Consider the following 26,722-nt stretch of genomic DNA (forward strand, 5'->3'; position numbering starts at 1 on the left):
TAAGAAAGAAGAGAAGAAAGAAAAGCGTTTATGGCACAGATGAAAAAAGAAGACAGTCATGCTCAAGAATGGTTTTTAGACTCAGGATCATCTTCACATATCACAAAGAACAATGATAATCTAACAAATGTGACGCCAAAGACTGACGTTTTAATCACTGCAGCAAATAATATAAACTTTGCTTCCAGATCAATAGGCACCGCAGAGATACAAGTCACAAACGGGCAGGAGGTATCGACTGTTAAGGTAAAAGAAGCACTATACGTACCTGAGGCCGCCACAAACCTACTAGCCGTGAGCAAGATAATGAAAAAGAAACATGTCGTTATCTTTGATTTGCACAGTGGAAAAATTAAGAACGAAGATGATGAGATCATTGCTATTGCATCCGAGGTAAACGGTATTTATAAAATTGATCAACCGTTAAAAACTACAATTCAGTCTTATTTGGCTAAGGATAAAACGGACATATTATGGCACAGGCGTTTAGGCCATTTAAATAGAAAAAGCATGTCGCTATTGAAAAATATGTCTGTCGGATTAGATGAAGACTTGACTAACGATGTTCCCTGTGAGGATTGCATTACGGGTAAACATGCGAGGGACCCGTTTAACGTGAGTAAAAGACATTCTAATCATCGTTCAGAGCTAATCCATTCAGACCTATGCGGCCCTATGAAGCAGAAATCAATTGGCGGTAGCAGATATTTTCTAACGTTTATCGACGATTATAGTAGATATTTATATATTTATATACTCGAACACAAAGATCAGGTGCCAGAGACGTTCAAAGAATTTAAGGACATAGTAGAGAGGCAAACTGGCGAGAAGATAAAGGTTCTCAGGACTGATAATGGAAAGGAATACGTAAATCAGAGGCTGAAGACAATCCTGAAGGACAGTGGCATTGTTCATCAACAGACGATGAGGTATACTCCGCAGCAAAATGGTCTTGCGGAGCGTGTGAATCACTCAATAGTAGAAAAGGCTCGTACGCTACTATCAGACGCAAGATTAGGCAAAGAATATTGGGGAGAAGCTGTATCAACTTCCGTCTATCTATTGAACCGTTCACCAACGAAGAGGTTATGGAATAAAACTCCATATGAAGTTTGGACAGATGATAAACCGGATTTATCACATCTACGTATATTTGGGTGTGAGGCCATGGTGCAAATACCAAAAGAATTAAGGAAGAAGTGGGACCCCAAATCGCAAAAGTTATTATTTATGGGTTACTGCGAAAATAAAAAAGGATATAGATTGATTAACCCAGTAAATGAGAAGATTGTTTTCAGTCAAGATGTAAAATTCCTTGAGAAGAAGAGAGATCGTCCGAAAAGCGAAACTGAGGTAGTAAACGCCACATCTATTGAAAATTGCGAAGCAGAGGAAGTAGCAAGCAAAACAGATGAAGCATCCATTGAAGATTGCGAAGCTGAAGAAGAAAAAAAAGCAGAGGAAGTAGCAAGCGAAGATGGAGGCGAAGAAAGTGAGGATTCAGAAAATTACATAAGCATAAGTGAAGAGAAAGAAGAAATAATAGAAGAGCCAAGACGTTCCAAGAGAGAGAGAAAGAGAGAGAGAGAAAGAGAGAGAGAGAAAGAGAGAGAGAGAGAGAGAGAGAGAGAGAGAGAGAGAGAGAGAGAGAGAGAGAGAGAGAGAGAGAGAGAGAGAGAGAGAGAGAGAGAGAGAGAACCGGTAAAAATGCCAGACTACGTAACTCACTATGCTTCCAACATTGAAGGAAGAACAGAACCAATAACGGTGGAAGAGGCTTTACGAGGACCCGATTCTCAAAACTGGAGAGAGGCTATAAAAAGCGAAATAAATTCTCTAGTAAAAAATAAGCCTTACGAAGTAGTAAAGTTACCACCGGGCAAAGAAGTACTAAAAACCAAATGGCAAATGGGTACTTACTGAGAAGAGAGACAACAAAGCGGGAAAGAAGAAGTTCAAAGCCCGTTTAGTAATAAAAGGTTGTAGTCAGAAGCAGGGCATCAATTATCAGGAAACATTTTCTCCGGTTGTAAAGTATGCATCGCTAAGGTATTTTTTCTCATTAGTGGCTAAAGAAAATCTGAGAATAGATCACATGGACGTAACCACAGCATACTTACAAAGCGATCTAAATGAAGAAATCTATGTACAACCTCCTTGGACTAGTAAAGAAGACACCGGAATAGTATGGCGCTTGAAAAAAGCGATATATGGTTTAAAACAGAGTGGAAGGTGCTGGAACGAAAAACTCCATGACGTTCTGACGGCTTTGGGACTGACACAATCTAAAAGCGACCCATGCATATATTCATTGAAGAACAATGCAAGCCAGATATTAATAGTAGCAGTATACGTCGATGATCTGTTGATATTCACGAATCAGAAAGGATTACGAGAGAACATCAAGAAAAATTTACAGAAGCACTTCGAGATGAAAGATCTTGGCACAGCTAAGAGATGTATAGGCATACATTTTTCAAAGTGCTTCCTTAATCGGCAAGCCTTATTACTTACTTCATTTTCGCACACCTGGTACTTCAAATTTTTTTTTGTTCCTTTAGTTATTTCATAAAAATGTTTTCTGATTGAATCTTTTTTTCTACCAATTCTACTGAAGCCGGTGCCGCTAGTTCTTGATTTCTGTTTAAAAACAAAGATATTAAAGTTTCTTTAAATAAAAATGACCCTAACAAAAATAAAAAGGCCTCCAAACACGAATTGCCGTAGCCGTAACATAAGACGTAGTACGTACCGTCCATACGTAGACGTAACGTAAGAATTGACCAATCACATTAAGAACCGTAACGCTGCATTTTCGAGTAGATATGATTTTAATTGGTCAATTCTTACGTTACAGCTGCAGCAATACCTGTGTTGGAGGTGTTCAGGTCCTGAACCTGAACTCCTGTCTCCTGATCCTAGAGGCTCTTAAGGTTCCGAAGAATGTACTTACTTTTGAATCAACAGAAATCATAGAAACAGAAGAAATAGACGATGAATTGCCTAACCCTGGCTCATTTTTCATTTTAAAATAATTTTAAGCACAAAATAATAAGTAAAATAATACTTTTCACCTTGGTAAACAAAAATAATCCGGAGCAAAACAACCTTGGATGACGGCGGAAATCTTGTCTCTTATGGACCAAAGGAGACACTGGAAGAATCGGGATAAGAGGCAATATAAGGCGGTGAACATGGAAATAAGAAGAGAAGTGCGGCGGGCGAAAGAGGTATGGCATGCAGGGAAGTGCGCAAAAATGGAGGTATTGGAAAAACGGCATGACTTTTTCAACTTACATAAAAAGGTCAAAGAAGTTGCTGGAGTTCGGAGGGATACAGCCATGGAATGCAGACTAGTGGACGAGAACGGAGGTGTAATTCTTGACCTGGAACTGAAGCTGGAGAGATGGAAAATTTATGTAGAAACTCTATTTGCGGATGACAGGCCTGCAAATCATCAGGCACGTGGTGGAGGCATAGGCCCACCCATCACAAGAAATGAAGTAGAGAAGGCTATCAAAAACGCTAAGAATGGAAAGGCTCCAGGGCCGGATGGGACACATGCTGAAGTACTCAAACTATTTGGAGAGAAAGGAGTGGACGCGCTGACGAGGCTCTTCAACGCAATATACGATAGCGGGGAGATCCCAGAAGACTGGCTGCGTTCAGTCTTTGTTGCCCTCCCCAAGAAGCACTCTCCGAAAGGGTGCAGTGATTACCGCACAATAAGCCTGATGAGCCACGTCCTCAAGGTGTTTCTTCGGGTCATCCACAGTCGAGTCTACCGTAAATTTGAAGAACAAGTCGGAAACACACAATTCGGGTTCCGCAAGGGTCTTGGCACCAGAGAGGCGCTGTTCAGTTTGCAGGTGTTGGGTCAGAGAGCGCGCGACATGGGGGTAGACGTGTATCTATGCTTCATAGATTTTGAGAAAGTTTTCGATCGGGTGCGACACGAGAGAATGGTGGAAGTGTTGCAGAGGGCTGGAATTGACGAGAGGGACTGCCGATTCATTGCCAACCTATATTGGAAGCAGAAAGCGTGCGTGAGAATGGGTAACAGCTGAATGAGGAGGTGGACATCCGTCGCGGGGTGCGCCAAGGTTGCATTCTTTCGCCGATCTTGTTCAACCTGTACTCCGAACACATCTTCAGGGAAGCTCTGGAGGGCACGGAGGACGGAGTGAGAATAAACGGAGTGTTAGTCAACAACATCCGTTACGCTGACGATACGTTTATTCTGGCCGACAGTATCGAGGGATTGCAGCGCCTCATGGACCGTGTGACGACCGCTTGTTAGGGATATGGACTGCGACTGAACGTGAACAAGACCAAGTACATGGTAGTGACGAGATACCCGGATCGAGTACGGGACATCGGGGTTACCGCCTGCGGCTGCCCTCTCCAGCGAGTCAATCAGATCACCTACCTCGGAACACTGGTGAACGAGGACTGGGACCATACTAGGGAGATCAGGGTGCGGATTGAGAGAGCGAGGGCGACATACACCAGGATGGAGCGAATGTTGAGGAGCCGTGACCTCAGCCTTGAACTCAGGATCAGAATGCTGCGGTGCTATGTGTGTTCTGTGCTTCTGTATGGTATGGAGGCATGGACGCTCACGGCCGAGGCTCTGTCAAGACTGCAGGCCTTTGAGTTCTGGCTATACAGGCGCATGCTGCGGATTAGCTGGACACAAAGAATTACAAACGAAGAAGTTCTCAGGCGCATGGGCAAGGGAGCTGAGGTTGTCGAGACGGTAAAAGTAAGGAAGCTTGCTTATTTTGGCCACGTGATGCGCAGCCCCGACAAGTACGAGCTTCTCCATTTAATAATGCAAGGCCGGTTTAATGGAAGAAGGGGACCGGGTCGGAGACGCACCTCCTGGCTCAAGAACCTGCGACAGTGGTACGGACTCACATCCGAGGAATTGTTCCGAGCCGCTGTCAACAAGATACGAGTTGCCCTTATGATCGCCAACGTCCGAAGAGGGCATGGCACTTAAGAAGAAGAAGAAACAGAAATAAGAAATGTAACCTAAAATACAGCACATGTGTCGTGACTGTCGTGTGGCTAGAAAAAGGACGAAGTTGCAACATTGGTGTCGATCGATATGTCTCATTCATCGATTTCTATTTTACCGACTTTATTTCGTCCATTTCGTCCATTTTGTCCATTTTGTCCATTTTCTTCCAGTGCCCCGAAAAAAGTGGACAAAATGCCAACCTTGCTCTGTGGTTTAAGCAATTAATTAGTGAAGTCCTCTCCAAGTGTATAATATGCAAGCGATACAATGCCAAAAGAATTGAGACATCACCGTCAACCCTTCCAGAGGAGCGAACAAGAGACGCTGCTGCATTCGAAGTGTCGGGAGTCGATTGTGCTGGCCCATTGTATTTAAAAGGCGGACAGAAAGCGTGGATCTGTCTGTTCACGTGTGCGGTTTATCGAGCGGTCCACCTCGAGCTGATCACATCACTCTCGACGGAGGCGTTTCTGGAGGCTTTTCGACGATTTGTCGCACGCAGAGGAAGACCTTCAATTATGTTTAGCGATAACGGCACTAACTTCACGGGGACAGGCAATCTGTTACGTGGAATTAATTGGAAGAAGATCACTGAATATAGCGCCGTGAAGAAAATAGAATGGCATTTTAATCCACCTTCCGCTGCATGGTGGGGCGGATGGTGGGAGAGACTAGTACGCTCAGTCAAGGAGATACTGCGAAAGGTTTTGGGGCGAGCCTGCCTTACGTCAGAAGAGCTGTACACAACGCTATGTGACTGCGAGGCTTATGTAAACTCGCGCTCTATCACTTACCTGTCTGAAGATTCTGGTCAGCTAGCTCCGTTAACTCCTTCGATGTTTATTCAAGATGTACAAGAAAGTGGATTGCCGGATCTGGATCAGGTTGAAGAAAGCGACTTGAAAGTGAGACTACGCTATCGTCAGAAGCTTCGAGCTGACTTACGCTGTCGATTCCGGTCGAGCTATTCTAAAAACAATGAACTCAAGATAAAAATAGGAGATGTCGTTCTTATAGGAAACAAAAATCAGAAGTGTCTAGATTGGCCCTTGAGACGGGTCATCAAGATTATTCCAGGTAGGGATGGCAAGGTATGAGTAGCGAGTTAAAACTGCAAATGGAGAACTCGTTCGTCTTATTCAACGATTATATCCTTTAGAGATTTTGTCTCCAGACGAAATAGAGGCATTGAGTAAACCAACGAACGAAACTAAAGGATCGTCAGAGGAGAATTCTCTTCCTGAAGATCATCCTTCTCCTTCGAAGATTCAAGAAACCGATGAATCCGATGGGGAAGATACGTCATTAAAGAAAGGTCAAGCAAAGTTAGAAGCGCGTACCAGAAGTGGACGACGAGTAAACGCGCCAAACAGACTGGACTTATAAAAATGAGTGTAATGTTCCTTTTGTTTTACTCCGATTAATTTTATTTGTATTTTGAGTTGCTCCAAGTTGTCAACTCAAGGTGGGAGGATGTTGAGGATTTTCCTGTTCTGTATTTGACTTTTTCTTTCGATAGAGTGAGCCACATGAATCTTTTCTCTAGGGACATAGTAAACTTCTTAGTTATTGCAACTCTCTAGGTTTTATATAGTCTATGAGGAGGTCGGTCGTGTGACCAGTTCAAGGTTCAAGTCAATATGGCGAGCTGTGAATAAATATCCGTTTTTGAGTTGTGTAACGTTCTAATAAATAGCTTAACTGTATTCACGTCTACCTTTCGACATACCCACCAACACGAGTCCTTAACAATAGGTTCTTTATTATTCTAGCGTCTTTATCGTCCACCCCGACCTCACGGAGAAGCTCAATGAGCCTGGTATGCACACGATCGAATGCCTTCTCGTAGTCCACGAAGCATGCAAATACATCTTGACGGTGGTCTTTACACTTTTGTAAGAGGACATTAAAGTCGAAGAGCGCTTTCCTTTGTGACGTGACAAAGTCGCGTCCCCGGCCCGGATGGTAGCTCGGCCGAGGGAGGCGTCAAGGGTGGTGCCTCCACCCGAGAGGGGCGAGGCGTTAGCGTTAAGGTTAGGTCTAATACATTTTCTGCGAGACTTACAGATTGCGTGGCGGTGCTGAGCAGGCGGCCACGGATATTTGTAACGACTGGAGTCGCACCGTGGGAGTTGCAGGTGGAGGCGTGCTACGGAAGGACGGCCGGCAGCCGGGTCACGCTGACGCCCTTAGCCGGTAAAGCGAAGCGCCTCGCAAGGCGAACGCTCAGCCCGTAACGCAGCATAACAGCCCGAGCACGGAGGATCAGGAACAGGGGACGCCCTGGAGAAGGTCCCCGTTGAGGGATAAAACCACCCCCGGAATGTTGCCACCGGTCGCCGAGCCGCGGCCCGACCAGCCGGGCCGTCGAATAACCGGACCTAGAGTCGCGGCCTGGTCAGCCGGACTCCAAGCGGATTTCAAAAGGGATTGTCCCGATTGCGCACATTACAAAGCGGACACGACAATATTTCCCGATCGGACACATTCCCGATTGGACACATTCCCGATTGGACACATTCCCGATCGGACACTGTAACGATCGGACACGGTGCCGATCGGACACGGTGCCGATCGGACACGGTGCCGATCGGACACATTTAGTTGCATTCGGACACGGTGTCGATTGCACACGGTGCCGATCGGACACGGTAACGATTGCACACGGTGCCGATTGCACACGGTAACGATTGCACACGGTGTCGATCGGACACGGTGTCGATTGCACACGGTGTCGATTGCACACGGTGCCGATCGGACACGGTAACGATTGCACACGGTGTCGATCGGACACGGTGTCGATTGCACACGGTAACGATTGCACACGGTAACGATTGCACACGGTAACGATTGCACACGGTGTCGATTGCACACGGTAACGATTGCACACGGTGTCGATCGGACACGGTAACGATTGCACACGGTAACGATTGCACACGGTGTCGATCGGACACGGTAACGATTGCACACGGTAACGATTGCACACGGTAACGATTGCACACGGTGTCGATCGGACACGGTGTCGATTGCACACGGTAACGATTGCACACGGTGTCGATCGGACACGGTGTCGATTGCACACGGTAACGATTGCACACGGTGTCGATCGGACACGGTAACGATTGCACACGGTGTCGATCGGACACGGTAACGATTGCACACGGTAACGATTGCACACGGTAACGATTGCACACGGTGTCGATCGGACACGGTAACGATTGCACACGGTAACGATTGCACACGGTAACGATTGCACACGGTGTCGATCGGACACGGTGTCGATTGCACACGGTAATGATTGCACACGGTGTCGATCGGACACGGTAACGATCGGACACGGTCCCGTTTGGAAATAAAATACGAAAATTTATATATATATGTTTGAGATTGTAAAACAATAATAAATTAAAAAACTGTAGCATTACGCGAGGTTAAAAAATCTGTGATCGTATTATGTATTTATATTAATTATTTACAGATAGCACATTAAGCGGTAGGCAGGTTAAAAATCTATATAAGGATACGTATTATACTCTAATGTCGTATACTTCAAGTATGAAGTCGATTGACATATTTTTTAACCTCAAGCCGTCCTCTCATTAGAGTGCTTCATTATATTGCTTTTACAGTCTCGAACAGTACATAAAATTTCGAAATATTTGTTCTCTTTTAGACTAACAAGGGAACGGTCGGGGGTGTCCGAGACCGATTTGGATGCGCTTTGGATATGTTGTTGAGCATCAAAAAATATTAGATTCGTATTTTTTTTTTTGCGGCTTATCTCGACGTTTATTGGTCGAAAAAACCCGATTTAGAACCTACCCGATTTGGATGCGCTTTGAATATGTTGTTGAGCATCAAAAAACATTAGACACGTGTTTTTTTTTGCGGCGTATCTCGACGTTTAGGGGTTGAAACAACCCCTCGAAAATAACGGATTTTATAGTTTTTAGCGAATATCTTCGAAAATATAAGGCGTATGAAAAAAAGTTTGGTACAAAAGGTTTATGGCTTTTTGTGCTCTTTACAATGGCGTAATCAGATTTTTCAAATTTGTCACATTTTTTAATTTAACCCCACCCCCACCTATTATTTTTGCCAAATATAACAATTTTTCCAACGCAAATTTAAGAGCGTCAAATGCCAAATACATCCATGTGTATTTTTATTATGATACCATTATTAGATTTTTGGCAAGACGAGATGATATGTGGTATAGGCGTCGCGCTGTAGGTAGGTGTTGCGTTATTTCTGTTCAAGTTGCGCCGTACGCTTAAAAATTTCCATTTCAACTCCGGGATGACCGAAAGCGCTGATGCGAAGGCCAGCGCAAGGCTATTTCGAGAGTCCTGGACTAGCAACGGAATGTTGACTCCGACATTATAAATACCGCCGAATTGTATCGGGCGGGCAGTCGCAAATTGGAAAGAGACGGTATCAAACCTAACAAAGACCACTCCATTAATTATAAAGTGCGTATTTATTTATATAATTAAAGTTCGAGACAAATATTTAATTTTAATATCTTTCAGAATGAAGTTTAATCCATACAATGTAATAATGCTACTTTCTGCAACTTTCACTGCTTTCAACTATTCACCAAGTCCGACAACTTCGGAGGAAGAAGAAGTAAAAGAAAACATTGAACGTATACTGCTTGACATACAAAACCAAGAATTTGACGTAGAAGAGGAAGAAACTTTAGGTTTTTATGATATATATGAGATTCCAGAACCGGAAAGAGTTGATTTATTTGAGGAAGATGATGGTAAAGTATATCTTCCGGAAGAAGTTACTTGCAGCTCTGTTGAGGCAACAATATCAAGTGATTATAAAAGGCAAGCTGTGGAATACTGGAGGAGTGGTAAAACAAGGGGAAGATCGCTTGAAGGAGTTAAACGAAGGTACAAAAAAGTTACATCAATACGACAACTAGCACGATGGGAGAGCCAAATTAGTGAAGGTGGTAGTAGAATCGGTCGGTTGTCCCGGAGTTATAATTGGGATAGTGTATTATTGTAGCGGTTAATGTGACGCACGTTCAAATTTGCGACTGCCCGCTCGATCTTACAATTCGGCGGTGGTATTTATAATATCGGAGTCTACATTCCGTTGCTAGTCCAGGACTCTCGAAATAGCCTTGCGCTGGCCTTCGCATCAGCGCTTTCGGTCATCCCGGAGTTGAAATGGAAATTTTTAAGCGTACGGCGCAACTTGAACAGAAATAACGCAACACCTACCTACAGCGCGACGCCTATACCACATATCATCTCGTCTTGCCAAAAATCTAATAATGGTATCATAATAAAAATACACATGGATGTATTTGGCATTTGACGCTCTTAAATTTGCGTTGGAAAAATTGTTATATTTGGCAAAAATAATAGGTGGGGGTGGGGTTAAATTAAAAAATGTGACAAATTTGAAAAATCTGATTACGCCATTGTAAAGAGCACAAAAAGCCATAAACCTTTTGTACCAAACTTTTTTTCATACGCCTTATATTTTCGAAGATATTCGCTAAAAACTATAAAATCCGTTATTTTCGAGGGGTTGTTTCAACCCCTAAACGTCGAGATACGCCGCAAAAAAAAACATGTGTGTAATGTTTTTTGATGCTCAACAACATATTCAAAGCGCATCCAAATCGGGTAGGTTCTAAATCGGGTTTTTTCGACCAATAAACGTCGAGATAAGCCGCAAAAAAAAAATACGAGTCTAATATTTTTTGATGCTCAACAACATATCCAAAGCGCATCCAAATCGGTCTCGGACACCCCCGACCGTTCCCTTGTTAGTGAACCATTGGTTGATCCACCGCCAAGGTATTTTTATCACAATTGTTGCTTTATAATGTTTTTCCTACTTATTTATAAAGATATTAATCTTTATTATAATCGAATATTATTCTCATTTATAGATATAATCAAGGAACCGGGAAGATTATTTGCCGCGTGTCTGGTACATTCGGAAAGGCCGGATGGGCACTACCATCGATGGATATAGAGCATCCGTGGACGGTGTCAAGTGGTTCGCGTATTTCTTCTTGGAGGGTCAAGTGTGCCCTAAGCTGAAACGATTTGTCCCGTCGCTGCTGACGACACCTGGGAGCATCACCAAGTCATGGGGCAGGTAAATCGTTAAGGCTCAGACACAATGACAAAAATAAGGAATAAGATAAAGGAATAAGGAATAAGGGAATGTCGCATCTCACTCAGTACACGTACATTAAAGTGAGATGCAACATGCCTTATTCCTTATTCCTTTATCTTATTCCTTATTCCACTCATTGTGACTGAGCCTTTATTCTATCTTCGATTTCACGTTGATTCATCGAATAGATTACATCAATTCAATACGATTTTTTCAGGTTGATACCACGCACTCAAGCAATAGTAGTACAAACGCTGCAGTCGCAGGGAGTCGTGTCCAAAGACAAACTGCCAGAAATCTGGGGTTCGGATAAAAAATGTGAGATTTTAATTTATAAAATAATATTTAGATATTATCATAGACTTCTATACAATACTAGACCGCTGACAGGCATCTCGGCCGTGATGCTTGCCGCCATGTTGATTTTAGTCAAGATATGCTATAGGTACTACAGATTCTATACAAGTGGTTTTATACAAGATTTCTATACAATAGTCTGGCATATACAGAATGTCCAAAAGAAAGGGTTTAATACTACAGGAGTAGTGGTTTGATTTCGGCATCCAAGTACGCTACTCGTCGAAGACATGACTTACAAACTTATTGATAACATGTACCAATATTTAACACAAAAACATTCGCCTGCTTCGTTATGTACTGTAATAACGAATGCAGATAAACGCACATCATGAGCAACTGAACATCCGATAGTGACTTATTGTTAATTCAATATGGCCGCACCCTTCACTAACACTTGCACCTCGCACTCGCATCAGCTTTTCGGCAGTGCGTCCATAGATGTTAGTGGTCTAGTATAAAAGAGTCTGTGGATATTATATATTTATAATTTTAGTTCTGTTGTCAGCTTACCAGAAGTGGCTGCCGGAATCCGCGCACGCAGAAGTGGCACAGATATGGCCGCCTTTGTAATTAAAAATAAAACATTAGGATTGTAATTATATAGTTTTTTAGATAATTAAATTATTTTATATATGAAAAAAAATCGAAATGCATCAGTTTTAGCCCTCCAGCAAGGGGTCGATTGTGTATCTTAAAATAATGAGGTAAAAATTACAAAAGTGAAAAAATTCATTAGCGTAACTACGATTTTATTTATCAAAATCTAATAAAATCTGTTAACTTTTGTCATTTTCACCTCGTTTCAAGGTACACAACCGACCTCCAGACGTACGCGGCGGCTTATTTTATTGACTTTAAAAGTTGGCGGGAAGTCGACTTTTCGTCATGACGGGAAGTCGACTTTTCATCATGACGGGAAGTCGACTTTAAGTCGGTGGTTTTTGCGACATTCGCCGACTTCAAGTCGACTTCAAGTCGACTTTCGTCCTTAAAAAAGTCGACTTCTCTGCCAAGTCAGTTTCGGTAGAAGTCGACTTCAAGTCGACTTAAAGTCGACTTTTTGCTCTTAGGGGTGTAAGTAGGGAATGCGATGAGAATGAAGGGAGATAGTAGGATGCAAGTAGAGAAAAGTAGTATAGAAGTGTTTAGAGAACGTGGTAGGATGAGGTTATGGTGACGAGTCAGTTAGGCGGTAAAGGCGGTAATGGCGGTAATGGTAATATTAAAGACAAATAGTACCATTTATTAAAATGCCATTGAATTCCCATTGTTCCAGACGCAATGGAAATGAAGGCATTTTTGCCAAAGATAAAAATTTCCACACAAAATCTCATTGGTATTGCCAGTGTTAATACTAATGGCAATACTAATGGCAATACCAATGGCAATACCAATGGCAATACCAATGGCAATACCAACGGCAAAACCAGTGGCAATACCAATGGGATTTTGTGTGGAATTTTTTATCTTTGGCAAAAATGCCTTTATTTCCATTGCGTCTGGAACAATGGGAATTCAATGGCATTTTTTAATGGCAATGAAGGGCACATTTTCATAAGGGTGTCCACGACCACATATAAATCTGCTAGTAGCAGAGCCGCGCATAACTCCAGCCTGGCTAGAGACACCTTCTTCAGTGGAGCCACTCGTGATTTGGCGCATACTAGTCTCACCATGCAATGACCTGCCCCATCCATAGAGCGCAAATATATGCATGCGCCAAAGGCCTTCTCGCTTGCATCACAAAATCCATGCAATTACAGATTGCAATGCCTATCGAGGATTATCCTTCTCGGAACGCTAAAACAGCCCATTTCATTAAGTTGCATTCTATACTCACTCCATAACGTGACTATATCCATCGGAACCGTTACATCCCACTCAAGCCTGAGCTCCCAAAGACGCTGCATGATGATCTTAGTCTTCACTATGATTGGTCCTAACAAACCGAGTGGATCAAAAATTGTTGCAATCTGCGATAGCAGCGTTTGTTTGGTAAGCCGCTTCTCTCCGCTCACGTACTTATTTATAATATAAATGATGGTATCGTCCTTGCATCTCCAATGAATTCCTAAAGTCCTTACAGTATCTTTGCCGTCTAGACAAAGATGTTCCATATTAGATTGTTCGGCAAGATCATCAATCAACCTACTGTCGTTCGAGGCCCATTGTCGTAAGTGGAATCCACCTCTGCGGAGAAGCTCGATTAAATCGTTACGAAGCTAGTAGGTCTCCTCATAATTATCGGCTCCGGTGAGAACATTATCATTAAAAAAAATCCTTTTTTAATATTCTTGATGCCACTGGAAAGGTACGTTTTTCATCAGTAGCCAACTCCTCCAGAGATCGAGTCGCGAGATGGGTCCCGGCTGCTGTGCCGTATGTTACAGTTTGGAGGCTATATATTTTGACCAATTCCCCCGGATTTCGACGCCACAATATCTTCTGATACTTAGTGTCTTCACGATGCACTCGGACCTGTCTGAACATCTTTTCAATATCTGCAGACACCACGTATGAATGTGAACGGAATCGTGTAACTATAGAAAATACATCATCCTGTAACACTGGGCCTGTCATGAGAGCATCATTTAATGAAACGCCAGTATCAGTCTTAGCTGATGCATCAAATACAACTCTTAGCTTTGTAGTGACTCTCGCCCTTAATTACAGCATGATGCGGCATGAAATAACCTTCCCTCGCATCATCAGAATTCGTTATCTCAATCATATGTCCCAATCTCAAATACTACTGAAGAAAATGCGAATACTCCGCCCGCAGCGATTCATCCGAATTCAGCCGTCGCTCTGTCGAATACAATCTTTTTTCAGCCAAACGATACAAGTCGCCTAACTTATCCTTGTTTTTATTGAACGGTAGCCTAACACAATATCGACCGTTCTCGTCTCTAACAGTAAACCTTCTAAAGTGCGCTTCGCAGTCTCTCTCTTCATCCGAAAAATGTTTTATTTCGGGCATTTCCTCTAACTCCCAAAATTTAGACAATTGCGAGGAAATCTTATCAGTAGCTATATTACAAATCGTTCTATTATTTTCTCGACCACAATCGTATATTCTACCTCCAATAATCCAACCAAGTTTAGTCTTCTGCAATACGCCCAGATAGTCAAGCGTGATATAGCATACTGAGCAAACTAATGCATTGCATGTGTTATTACATATTTGCTGTAAATTTGCTGACATCGAAATATAACACGTTACAAATACAGGTACATGACTGCTTATACATGCAATCAGTTGCCGCAATTTCGAGAGCAAACTGCAACATGACTTGTCTGCAACATGACAGCAATGTTCATACATTGTCGTTCCATCTTGAGCATCATGATGCAAACATGATGGCAACAACACATATATAATGATTTCTATCCGTTATTGCGTATATGTCTTCAAGCTATGAAGTTTTTTAATTGTAAGTCGTTGCTAACATAGTGTTGACAATATGAAATTGTCATACGTTTCTAAAGAATGTGCAAATGTCGGATCCGATAGATGGCATCCGTTAGGATCTGTTTCTAGTATTTAAAATATGACGAACGATAGTATATATGAACGATATAAACTCTTCACAAGAATTAAAGGAACACTTAAATTTTTTTAAAAACTAGGCAAAATTTGAGCAGTTGTATCTTCGTTAAAAATGAACGAAATTTAAGTTTTAAAAAAGGGTTTTAAAGCTTGAAATCTCTACTTTCAGAAAATCATTATTTTCTTTTAGTTTCTGTGAGTTTGGTAATTTTTACATATAGAAAACCACGAGCTGGACAAAATGGGAAATTTTCTTCTCACTTTGTGGGCCTGTCACGTGCCCAAAAAAATCCTGTGAAATTTTTTGACTTTCCAATGTGAAAGCTCGAAGTTTTCCCTACAAAATCTTTTTTTGAAAATGTTTCTACGATTTTTTGTTACTGAGTTATCGCGGATTGAATAAGAAATGAGCATTTTGACTTTGATTGCTCATAACTCCGTTAAAAATCATCGTCCCGCAATTCGCAAAATGAATTCTTAAAGTTAAAACTTTGCTCTATCAAGTGGTATAATCGCCAATTTTTTCATAAAGATTTTTGGATACATTACAAGTGAGTAAAAATATCGTAAAAATTTGCAATTTTTTACTTTCTTATTTAGATGCAAAAAACAATTGTGCAAAACAACAAAAATTTATTCTTTACGCTTTTTTGTACTTTTAAGTACCCTACATTTAAAAAAAATTTGCCGAATAGCTATGAGATTTTCTTCATGGTGGCCACTATGGTTTTACAGGGCAAAACGTACAAAAAATTGTAAAATTGCTTAATTTCAGTGAAAATCAAGGAAAAAAATGAAAAATAACGTTTGGCGGACGTTAAAAAACTGTTTTCAATTACGCTGACAATACATTGAAAATGAGTAAGTGTCAGCATAAGTTAGAAAGACTTTTTTTTATAAGAAATTAATATTTTGTGTTTTCGAAATTTGAAAAAATACCGCCGGCATTAGCGTTACCCAAAGCGTACCACGAGGAGGTTGCCCGGTCGGATTTACGCTCCGTTATGCGCGCGTGCGCGCGCGTGTGTGTATGTGTGTCATTCAGCTGAGACCCCGCGACTCGTCACTTTCGCAGTATTTTATGACTCCAAATTCATTCATGACTGTGTGTGTGCGTGCGCGCGCGCGCGCGCGCGTGTGTGTGTGTGTGTGTGTGTGTGTGTATGTGTGTGTGCGTGTGCGTGCGTTTGTGGGTGAGTGGATGGGTGGTCGTAGGTTGTAAAATGAATTTAATAATGCGTGTTCCCGCCTCTATTCAATATGACCTCTCGTAATCGGTTTCGCATATTGATACAACGCCGTATCGCTATTTGAGGGATTTGCTGCCAAGTTTCCCGAAGGGCTCTGGCAAGCGAAGCCAAATCGGGAATATTACGATAATTTTCGCGCAATCTTCGCTCTAACATGTCCCAAATATGCTCGATTGGATTCAAATCGGGACTCACTGGCGGATGCAATAGAGTCTCGATTTGATGATCCCTCAGAAACTGCTGGGTATAAAAAGCCGTGTGCGGTCGTGCGTTGTCGTGTAATAGACGAAACCTCTGACCGATTCGATTTCTCATAGATAGAACGTAAGGTTGCAGTATCTCATGGACATATCGTCTAGTAGTCAATCCTGGTGAGGATGATTACACAGGACCACAAAAATTTTTTTTTGAAAAGCAACTGGGATCAGAGTAGGTGTTTCTTATAGATTTTGGGTCACTGAATCCGAATTCGTAAACCGTTTTGCTCCATCACGTCTAGATTTTTAGATAATCGAGAAAAATAGCGGAAAATCTGTGAAAATTGAAATAAACATTTAAAGAAAGAGCAAAAGTATAACATCAAAGAAAGAGAAAAAGTATAACATCAAAATGCGGTCGCAGACCTGATTTAAATATATTTTGGTAAGTTAAATAAAGTGCAAAAAAGGAGGATGTTAAAAAAGGGACGAATTTCGCCCAAAAAGGTGTAAGTAAAAAAAATAGTGTTTTTTGTAGATCTTGATCTCCTAAATACGATAAAGCTAATAAAAAGTTCGTGGTGCTTGGGGAACACCTTGAAAATTGCATAAACGTGGTGTATTTACAGAAATTCGGATGAGATATATGCTATATCATAAAATGTACTGGTGAAAGATTTGTTGGGGAGAGGGAAAAGGGGGAAGAAAGAGTGTTTTGTGTGCGTGTGTGTGTGCATGTGTGCGTGAGCGAGTGCGGGTGCGTGTGCGGGTACGGGTGTGTGCGGGTGTGTGCACACTCGCACACACGCGCACGCGCGCACACACCCGTACCCGCACACGCACCCTCACCCGCATCCGCACCCGCACCCGCACCCGCACCCGCACCCGCACCCGCACCCGCACCCGCACCCGCACCCGCACCCGCACCCGCACCCGCACCCGCACCCGCACCCGCACCCGCACCCGCACCCGCACCCGCACCCGCACCCGCACCCGCACCCGCACCCGCACCCGCACCCGCACCCGCACCCGCACCCGCACTCGCACCCGCACCCGCACCCGCACCCGCACCCGCACCCGCACCCGCACCCGCACCCGCACCCGCACCTGCACCCGCGCACGCACACACGCACGCACGCACACACACATGCACGCGCACGCGCACACCCGCACCCGCACCCGCACCCGCGCACATACACACACACACGCACACGCACCCGCACCCGCGCACGCACACACGCACACATACGCGCACACATACACCCGCACCCGCGCACACACGTGCACACCCGCACCCGCGCGCGCGCGCACGCACGCGCACAACAAACACACACACACAACACTTTTTCTTCCCCTTTTTCTCTCCCCAACAAATCTTTCACCAGTACATTTTATGATATAGCATATATCATCCGAATTTCTGTAAATACACCACGTTTATGCTCAATTTTCAAGGTGTTCCCCAAGCACCACGGACTTTTTATTAGCTTTATCGTATTCAGGAGATCAAGATCTACAAAAAACACTATTTCTTTTACTTACACCTTTTTGGGCGAAATTCGTCCTTTTTTTAACATCCTTCTTTTTTGCACTTTATTTAACTTACCAAAATATATTTAAATCAGTTCTGCGACCGCATTTTGATGTTATACTTTTTCTCTTTCTTTGATGTTACACTTTTGCTCTTTCTTTAAATGTTTATTTCAATTTTCACAGATTTTCCGCTATTTTTCTCGATTATCTAAAAATCTAGACGTGATGGAGCAAAACGGTTTACGAATTCGGATTCAGTGACCCAAAATCTATAAGAAACATCTACTCTGATCTCAGTTGCTTTTCAAAAAAAAATTTTTGTGGTCCTGTGTTATTAAAGGTGTCCGTGAAAATCGAGATATTCCTGCCCACACCATTACAGAACCACCATGAAAAGCTCGAATTGGCCTGCTACAATCATTCAAATAGCGCTCCCCTCGACGCCGCCAAACACGGATTCGTCTGTCTTTTCCAAATAGGCAAAATCTAGACTCGTCCGTAAACAGTACAGAGTTCCATTGCCTTTGTCGTCTATTAATTAACGAATATGCATAATTTAATCGTAGGCGACGATGACGGCGGGTAAGGTACGGAACCTGCACTGGTCGACGAGCGTGAAATCCCGCTCTTCTTAAACGATTCCTTACTGTTGAAGTGGAAATCGGACGTTGTCGGCCTTGATTAATACGACTAGCATTTACACGTGCGGATGCAGAGCGGTCCTGTAAAGCATGTCGGACGATCGCTCGATCTTCACGACTGCTTGTAGCATGAGGACGGCCCTGACCTGTAGTGCGTTCGAAAATAGGTTCGGCTGGTGTTGGGAAAAATAATAAAGTTGGCAGTATTGAGAATTCCCAACACTGCGTTCGTTTTCTCCCAACTGGGAAACGTTGGAGATTGATAGAATGGGGGCAACTAGTGCAGATATTTATTTGTATCGGTCTCAACGCCTTTTGTGAAACATAACCTATTGCTAGTACTGAGACCCGATTCTGAAACGCATACGAAAAATTTTCGTATACGAAAATAACGCCGTGTGAACATTGATTAGTGTATACTGCTTAGATCGTAAATTATACACCAATCAGTGGACCGTGCAACGTTATTTACATATACGAAAATTTTTCATATGACTGAAAGAATCGAGTCCCTGGTCAGTATCGGTCTTTTTCTTGTCATATAATTTTGTACGTTGTTTTATTGCGTCTTCGGCTATCTCAACCACATCGATTAAATCTAAGGTAATCCTTCCTTTTCTTTCCTTATTTATAAAATAAAATTTAACACATTACTTTTGTATATATTTTTGAGTCACATTCTCTTTATTTTGCAGGATACAAAAGAGGTTTACCGCAACTTAAATTATTCTGCTGCTGCAGATAATTCACTGCACTCTGCGTATGTATTAACGCTGGTGGCAAAGCACAGAGTAAGTATTACGGTACTCATATTTATGTTTCTGTTATTTATACCTAATTGTAATTGATTATTATTTGTCAATACAAGTCCATAAATTGTTTCTACTATTTATTACATCAAACTATATTTATCTATATATAATGTAAATGTATTTACAGATTTCTTCCCTTTGTATCATTGCTACTAAACAAAAAACGAAAAAGTCAGTGCCAGGAATAGCTTACAAATTTAATCAGTATTATTATTATTATGGAAGAATATTTTGTAGTCGAAAATATTATGTTTGAATCTTCTAGTAGTTTGTCTTCTAGTGATAGCGATGATGATGATGAGCAATTACAAAATATATTATTAAATAATGATATAAATGAAAGAAGGGTAACACCAAAAATAAAAAATTACTTGGAAAATGTTGTTGTAAGATATACAAATATTGAATTTAAATCACATTTCAGGTTGGTCATATTAATTGTAATTATACTGTTATTAATATAAATTATTCATTTTAATAATACTATGATATTATTTATTACAAAATGGAGCGAAATACTTTCCACTTCTTATTATATTTTATTGGGCCAAAATTACATAATCTTTCATTTAGAGGAAGAGAAAAAATTATTGCAGAGAAACAGTTATTAATAGCCATTTATGTTTTGGCAACACCAAATTCTTATCGTTCCATATGTGAAAGATTTGATGTTGCAAGATCAACTGCATGGTTATGTGTCAAGAGAGTAGTTCGAATAATATATAGCATTCGAAATCAATTTATTAGATGGCCTACTAATGAAGAAGCTCAAACAACATGGACAAACATTCAAAGATTTCCAAAAGTTTTAGGTATTGTTGATGGGACGCACATAAACATTGCTCGACCAAAGAAAGATGCTAATAGTTACATTAACAGAAAGGGCAGATTCTCTATGCAGTTACAAGTAAGGAATAAAAACATTTTTACTCCCTTATTATTTTAATTGAAGATATTGCAATTACTATGAATTCTAATATGTTGAATGAATAATAGAAAAACAGCAAACTGTTAAAAATAATTACATTTTCTTTTTATATATTTTTCTAGGTTATCTGTAAAGATGATTTGTCCTTCATTCATGTATTTGCTGGAATGCCAAGATGTGTTCACGACATGCGAGTGTTTCTTTATTCTGGTGTACAACGATATTGCACTCCAGAATATTTCCCTGAAGACAGTCATTTATTAGGTGACGCAGCGTATACTATACAAAAAAATGTCATAGTACCATTTTATGATAATGGTCATTTAACCAGAAGACAAAAAGAATTTAATAACTATTTGTCATCTGCTCGAATAACTGTAGAAAGGGCAATTGGATTACTAAAGGGACGATGGCGTTATTTATTGGATAAATTGCCAATGACACGAACGGATTTAATTCCATATTATATAGTTAGTTGTTGTGTATTACACAACTTTTGTTTATTAAACAATGATGCTATCGAAATCCCTGTCATTATACCTGATATGCTACACGAAATAGAACCGCTTGCTGTTAGTAATGAATTAAAAGAGGAAGGAAATTTAAAAAGAAACAGATTAATGGAAATAATTACAAATAATAATTTTTAAAGAAAAAATTAATCTGTTTTTATGCATGAAAGTGTGTGCGTGTGTGTTCGTGTATGTGTGTGCGTGCATGCGTACCTGTGTGCGTGTGCATGTGTGTGTAAATATTAATCGCGTCGCGTAAAAGAGTCACGGTCGGTCTCGCTCCGCGTATACTTCGCGCGAGACACTACCGTGTCTCTTGATATATTCATACATATAGATATAATATTCATTTAAAAACATAGTATATTAATTTAGTACTTATATATTATAGTGTTAATTACAGAAACTTAAGACTTAATAAGAACTTATACTTTTACTGTATATTCATACTTTGTACGTTTACTGTATACTCGTATACTTTGTACTTTTCCTGTATACTCATAAATGTTTATATTTTTCTAAAACTTTATCACCTTTAATAATTAAATATGTTAAACTATATATATATATATACATATATATATATATATATATATATATATATATATATATATGTATTAATAACCGTCAATATTTATAGTATTTCTTTTTTTATGTAATTTCGCAGAAATATCTTAATAAAAATTTATACTTAATCAAAACTTATAGTTTGAACTTTTATTTTTGTATACTCAAATGTTTACATAACTTTATTAACATTTTAACATCGCTAATAAGTCATAAGTATATGTCATACTATACATTCATTAGTAAATAAACTGTTAATATTTAAAGCATTCTTTTTTGCATAGTCTTAATCGCAGTAAAAACTTATATTTAATAGAACTTATATTTTGCACTTTTATTTTTTGTATATTCATTAAATCACTTTTTATCACTTAGGCTCAATTACACAACTTACTTTAACTGAACTTTAGCTAACAATATCCAATAGAAGTGCTTTATATAAAACGAATTATTATATTAGATATTAGTTAAACTTCGGTTAAAGTTGTGGAATCGGGCCTTAATATCATTTTTTAAAACTTTAACTTCGTTAATGAATATGTTATATATATTAATATTATTGTTAATATTTGATGCACTTCTTTTTTTACGTAGTTCTTACTTATATTTAATTTAAACTTAAACTTATACTTAATAATTCTACTTAATAATCGATATTTAAAAAAATAAAAATAAAAGAAATTCATTCATACTTAATAAAAATGTATACTCAATGAAAATATTTACTACTTATACTTAAAAACTATATATGTATTCATAGTTTGTACTTTTAGTGTAATATAAATGTTTACTTCATTTTTTAAAAACTTCTTTAAATTCTTTTAATATTTTTAATTTTTCTGCTCTATAATTAGCAGTTTCTTCTTTTTTTATTCTTTTTTCTTCGAGTGATGCCCGTAAATAATTAGCTTTTTCTTCATTTAATGAGATCTTCCTTTGTTCTAAAAAATATTGTGAATTACAAACTTAAATAACAACAAGAAATGTTGTACATTTTTAGTTACTTATTGATTACTTACTAGTTGATGGCTCCTGTTCATTATCATCAAATAAAGATTTTTCAGGATCTCGTGTATGCGATCCTGCTACAGATAATGGTTTTATCCAAGGTTTGTCGCAAAAGATCTCATCTAATGGCTGAAACATGTTCATTATTATATTTAAAAATTCCTATTTCTAAATTATAAAATGTAATGGTAACTAAATTTAAAATTATTCGTAATATTCAATATTAATTTTGTTATAATTTATTTATTACCTCTAAATATATCCATTCTTTCCTGTCATTTCCACTTTGAGCGTTATGATCAATAATCTGACGGTATCGTCTTTTTAAAGTATCCATTTTATTATAACATTGATTAACCGTAAAGTTATATTTTTTTTCATGTTTCATACGTTGGCAAATTTGCGTCCACATTTTTTTTTGAGGAAGTTTTCCTAGCATATACGCGTTTTCTTTATACAATGAGATTAGCAAAAGCGTGGCTTCGTGTGTCCATCGCCCTTCATTTGAATCTAAAAAAAGAACAAATATTTATTAACTCTTACTTATGTTATTGTACTCTCTATTTTTGTACTTGCGATTTAAACACACCTATATTTAGCTTGTCTCGTTCAGCTTGATTATAATTGTCTTCATTATAGTTTTCAATATCTGAAGTATTGTCGTATTGAACATCACTACTCTTCGAACAACTTGGCTTATTGTTATCAACTGTTAAAGGTACTGGAGAGGTACTACAGTTGCTAGGTGTAGAGTTTTCGTTATTTGAACGTAATGTTTTTGCTTTCTCCAGAAGCGCGTTGGCAAAATCATTATCTATAAAAATAACACATAAATTATTTTGAAAATATTTTGTCACATATTGCAGTTAAATATTTAATACTAAAATTCTTTTTTGTACCTTTATGAGCACGATTGTAATCTTCTTTTCCTACTTCTATTGCATACATAATATTTGTTGATTCATCAAGCAATTTCAACTTTAACATTTGTTGACGATTACAGTTAACATTGGATTGCACAAATTTCTTCATTTTTATATTTGATGAAGTAATAATACAAAAGAAGATACTCTGTAAATACATTTATATTATAGTTCAATATAGTTCAATATAATAAATAATAGCAATAATTTATGGACTTGTATTGACAAATTTTTATTTTACATAATTTATTATATTTTGTATATAAACGCCATACATGTATTACAACGGAACAGATATAAAATTCAATTTTTCTTTCATCCTATGTAAAATCCAGAGAGAGAGAGAGAGAGAGAGAGAGAGAGAGAGAGAGAGAGAGAGAGAGAGAGAGAGAGAGAGAGAGAGAGAGAGAGAGAGAGAGAAATTAAAGATTAAAATAGACGTGTTCTATTGTAATCAATTTCAATTAGGTATAAATAATAGAAACATAAATATGAGTACCGTAATACTTACTTTGTGCTTTGCCACCAGCGTTAATACATACGCAGAGTGCAGTGAATTATCTGCAGCAGCAGAATAATTTAAGTTACGGTGAACCTCTTTTGTATCCTGCAAAATAAAGAGAATGTGATTTAAAAATATATACAAAAGTAATGTGTTAAACTTTATTTTATAAATAAGGAAAGAAAAGGAAGGATTACCTTAGATTTAATCGATGTGGTTGAGATAGCCGGAGACGCAATCAAACAACGTACAAAATTATATGACAAGAAAAAGACCGATACTGACCAGGGACTCGATTCTTTCAGTCATACGAAAAATTTTCGTATATGTAAATAACGTTGCACGGTCCACTGATTGGTATATAATTTACGATCTAAGCAGTATACACTAATCAATGTTCACACAGCGTTATTTTCGTATACGAAAATTTTTCGTATGCGTTTCAGAATCGGGCCTCAGTACTAGCAATAGGTTATGTTTCACAAAAGGCGTTGAGACCGATACAAATAAATATCTGCACTAGTTGCCCCCATTCTATCAATCTCCAATGTTTCCCAGTTGGGAGAAAACGAACGCAGTGTTGGGAATTCTCAATACTGCCAACTTTATTATTTTTCCCAACACCAGCCGAACCTATTTTTGAACGCACTACTGGTCGTCTTCGGTATGTGCCAGTCTGTCGAAACCGGGAATAAATTCGATTAATAACTGACGGGCTCACTTCGAAACAATTGGCGACGTACCTTTGACTGTGATTCTCCTCAAGGAGAGTCACAATGCGGGCACAATCCACCTCAGATAAATGACGACGAGGCACCTCAAAAAAGCAACCAAAAAGGATGTAAAAAGATTTGCTCTTATGTTCCGAACTGCTCTGACGGAGCAGTCAGTTCTTATAGGGGGATTGAAAAGAGTCGTCCAAATTCTGATCGCAAATTTTCGTTGTCTGCAGTCGCTCTACGCGAGCAGTAAGATGCCCTTTGAATAGTGTAGACGCAAGCGTTTTTGCGGGTAGTCAGGTGAGTGCACCGACGAAACGCGCAGATGTCGCTGCAGCGGAAACGCGACAACCCAAGTAGTGGCAGGGATAACGCATAGTGGTGGGGCTAACGCACACAGAGGCGCTGCAGCGACATCTGCGCGTTCCGTCGGTGCACTCGCCTGACTACCCGCAAAAACGCTTGCGCCTACACTATTCAAAAAGCATCTTACTGCTCGCGTAGAGCGACTGCAGACAACGAAAATTTGCGATCAGAATTTGGACGACTCTTTTCAATCCCCCTATATGAACTGACTGCTCCGTCAGAGCAGTTCGGAACATAAGAGCAAATCTTTTTACATCCTTTTTGGTTGCTTTTTTGAGATGCCTCGTCGTCATTTATCTGAGGTGGATTGTGCCTGCATTGTGACTCTCCTTGAGGAGAATTACAGTCAAAGGTACGTCGCCAATTGTTTCGAAGTGAGCCCGTCAGTTATTAATCGGATTTATTCCCGGTTTCGACAGGCTGGCACATACCGAAGACGACCAGGTCAGGGCCGTCCTCATGCTACAAGCAGTCGTGAAGATCGAGCGATCGTCCGACATGCTTTACAGGACCGTTCTGCATCCGCACGTGTAAATGCTAGTCGTATTAATCAAGGCCGACAACGTCCGATTTCCACTTCAACAGTAAGGAATCGTTTAAGAAGAGCGGGATTTCACGCTCGTCGACCAGTGCAGGTTCCGTACCTTACCCGCCGTCATCGTCGCCTACGATTAAATTATGCATATTCGTTAATTAATAGACGACAAAGGCAATGGAACTCTGTACTGTTTACGGACGAGTCTAGATTTTGCCTATTTGGAAATGACAGACGAATCCGTGTTTGGCGGCGTCGAGGGGAGCGCTATTTGAATGATTGTAGCAGGCCAATTCGAGCTTTTCATGGTGGTTCTGTAATGGTGTGGGCAGGAATATCTCGATTTTCACGGACACCTTTAATAATCATCCCTCACCAGGATTGACTTCTAAACGATATGTCCATGAGATACTGCAACCTTACGTTCTATCTATGAGAAATCGAATCGGTCAGAGGTTTCGTCTATTACACGACAACGCACGACCGCACATGGTTTTTTATACCCAGCAGTTTCTGAGGGATCTTCAAATCGAGACTCTATTGCATCCGCCAGTGAGTCCCGATTTGAATCCAATCGAGCATATTTGGGACATGTTAGAGCGAAGATTGCGCGAAAATTATCGTAATATTCCCGATTTGGCTTCGCTTGCCAGAGCCCTTCGGGAAACTTGGCAGCAAATCCCTCAAATAGCGATACGGCGTTGTATCAATATGCGAAACCGATTACGAGAGGTCATATTGAATAGAGGCGGGAACACGCATTATTAAATTTATTTTACAACCTACGACCACCTATCCACTCACCCACAAACGCACGCACACGCACACACACACACACACACACACACACACACACACACGCGCGCGCGCGCGCGCGCACGCACACACACAGTCATGAATGAGTTTGGAGTCATAAAATACTGCGAAAGTGACGAGTCGCGGGGTCTCAGCTGAATAACACACATACACACACGCGCGCGCACGCGCGCATAACGAAGCGTAAATCCGACCGGGCAACCTCCTCGTGGTACGCTTTGGGTAACGCTAATGCCGGCGGTATTTTTTCAAATTTTGAAAACACAAAACATTAATTTCTTATTAAAAAAAAACAAGCACAGTAACAACTGTGCCGCAAGCACA

The 26,722-nt window shown here is 40.2% G+C and overlaps 3 protein-coding genes and 1 long non-coding RNA gene across 5 annotated transcripts; 2 read left to right on the forward strand and 2 right to left on the reverse strand.

The window, feature by feature from the left end:
• The first annotated feature begins 10,680 nt into the window (after positions 1 to 10,680).
• On the forward strand, positions 10,681 to 12,182 carry LOC139780513 (putative ATP-dependent RNA helicase rha-2). 2 transcript variants are annotated; one of them, XM_071719173.1, is made up of 4 exons: positions 10,681 to 10,851; positions 10,947 to 11,158; positions 11,397 to 11,497; positions 12,033 to 12,182. In XM_071719173.1, exons 2-4 carry the CDS (start codon positions 11,007 to 11,009, stop codon positions 12,107 to 12,109), a joined length of 330 nt encoding a protein of 109 aa, XP_071575274.1. In that variant the 5' UTR covers positions 10,681 to 10,851; positions 10,947 to 11,006; the 3' UTR covers positions 12,110 to 12,182. The 2 variants fall into 2 exon arrangements, with proteins under 2 accessions (XP_071575274.1, XP_071575275.1); XM_071719174.1 differs by having other exon boundaries at positions 12,045 to 12,182.
• On the reverse strand, positions 11,484 to 12,108 carry LOC139780514 (uncharacterized). The gene is made up of 2 exons (XR_011720265.1): positions 12,050 to 12,108; positions 11,484 to 11,988 (listed from the first exon to the last, which is right to left on the reverse strand). It is a non-coding gene; the product is annotated as an uncharacterized lncRNA (long non-coding RNA).
• A 7,023-nt stretch (positions 12,183 to 19,205) lies between the features above and the next one.
• On the forward strand, positions 19,206 to 21,403 carry LOC139780515 (uncharacterized; the record flags this gene model as incomplete). Its single annotated transcript, XM_071719175.1, has 6 exons — positions 19,206 to 19,313; positions 19,406 to 19,501; positions 19,650 to 19,693; positions 19,788 to 19,946; positions 20,270 to 20,429; positions 20,573 to 21,403. Coding segments are annotated over 6 exons (1,095 nt in total), but the record flags the coding sequence as incomplete, so codon positions are not given.
• A 261-nt stretch (positions 21,404 to 21,664) lies between these two features.
• LOC139780516 (uncharacterized) lies at positions 21,665 to 24,510 on the reverse strand. Its single transcript, XM_071719176.1, has 7 exons — positions 24,160 to 24,510; positions 23,972 to 24,067; positions 23,437 to 23,608; positions 23,127 to 23,351; positions 22,788 to 23,047; positions 22,549 to 22,666; positions 21,665 to 22,470 (listed from the first exon to the last, which is right to left on the reverse strand). The coding sequence occupies exons 3-7, from the start codon at positions 23,567 to 23,569 to the stop codon at positions 22,322 to 22,324; spliced, it is 885 nt and encodes a 294-aa protein (XP_071575277.1). The 5' UTR covers positions 23,570 to 23,608; positions 23,972 to 24,067; positions 24,160 to 24,510; the 3' UTR covers positions 21,665 to 22,321.
• Between the last annotated feature and the right edge of the window lie 2,212 nt (positions 24,511 to 26,722).

Source organism: Temnothorax nylanderi, unplaced genomic scaffold (genome assembly GCF_030848795.1).
Source record: "Temnothorax nylanderi isolate EJ_2023f unplaced genomic scaffold, tnyl_v1.0 TNYL_tig0282_pilon, whole genome shotgun sequence".
Classification (NCBI taxonomy): domain Eukaryota; kingdom Metazoa; phylum Arthropoda; class Insecta; order Hymenoptera; family Formicidae; genus Temnothorax; species Temnothorax nylanderi.

Excerpts from the sequence above, each read along its gene's own strand:
- LOC139780513 (XM_071719173.1), top strand. The coding sequence starts at position 11,007 with ATGGGCACTACCATCGATGGATATAGAGCATCCGTGGACGGTGTCAAG. Across the intron at positions 11,159-11,396 it reads ATCACCAAGTCATGGGGCAG|GTTGATACCACGCACTCAAG; the intron begins GTAAATCGTTAA and ends CGATTTTTTCAG. Across the intron at positions 11,498-12,032 it reads CTGGGGTTCGGATAAAAAAT|TTCTGTTGTCAGCTTACCAG; the intron begins GTGAGATTTTAA and ends TTATAATTTTAG.
- LOC139780516 (XM_071719176.1), bottom strand. The coding sequence starts at position 23,569 with ATGAAGAAATTTGTGCAATCCAATGTTAACTGTAATCGTCAACAAATG. Across the intron at positions 23,048-23,126 it reads ACGAGACAAGCTAAATATAG|ATTCAAATGAAGGGCGATGG; the intron begins GTGTGTTTAAAT and ends TTCTTTTTTTAG. Across the intron at positions 22,667-22,787 it reads AAGAATGGATATATTTAGAG|CCATTAGATGAGATCTTTTG; the intron begins GTAATAAATAAA and ends AACATGTTTCAG.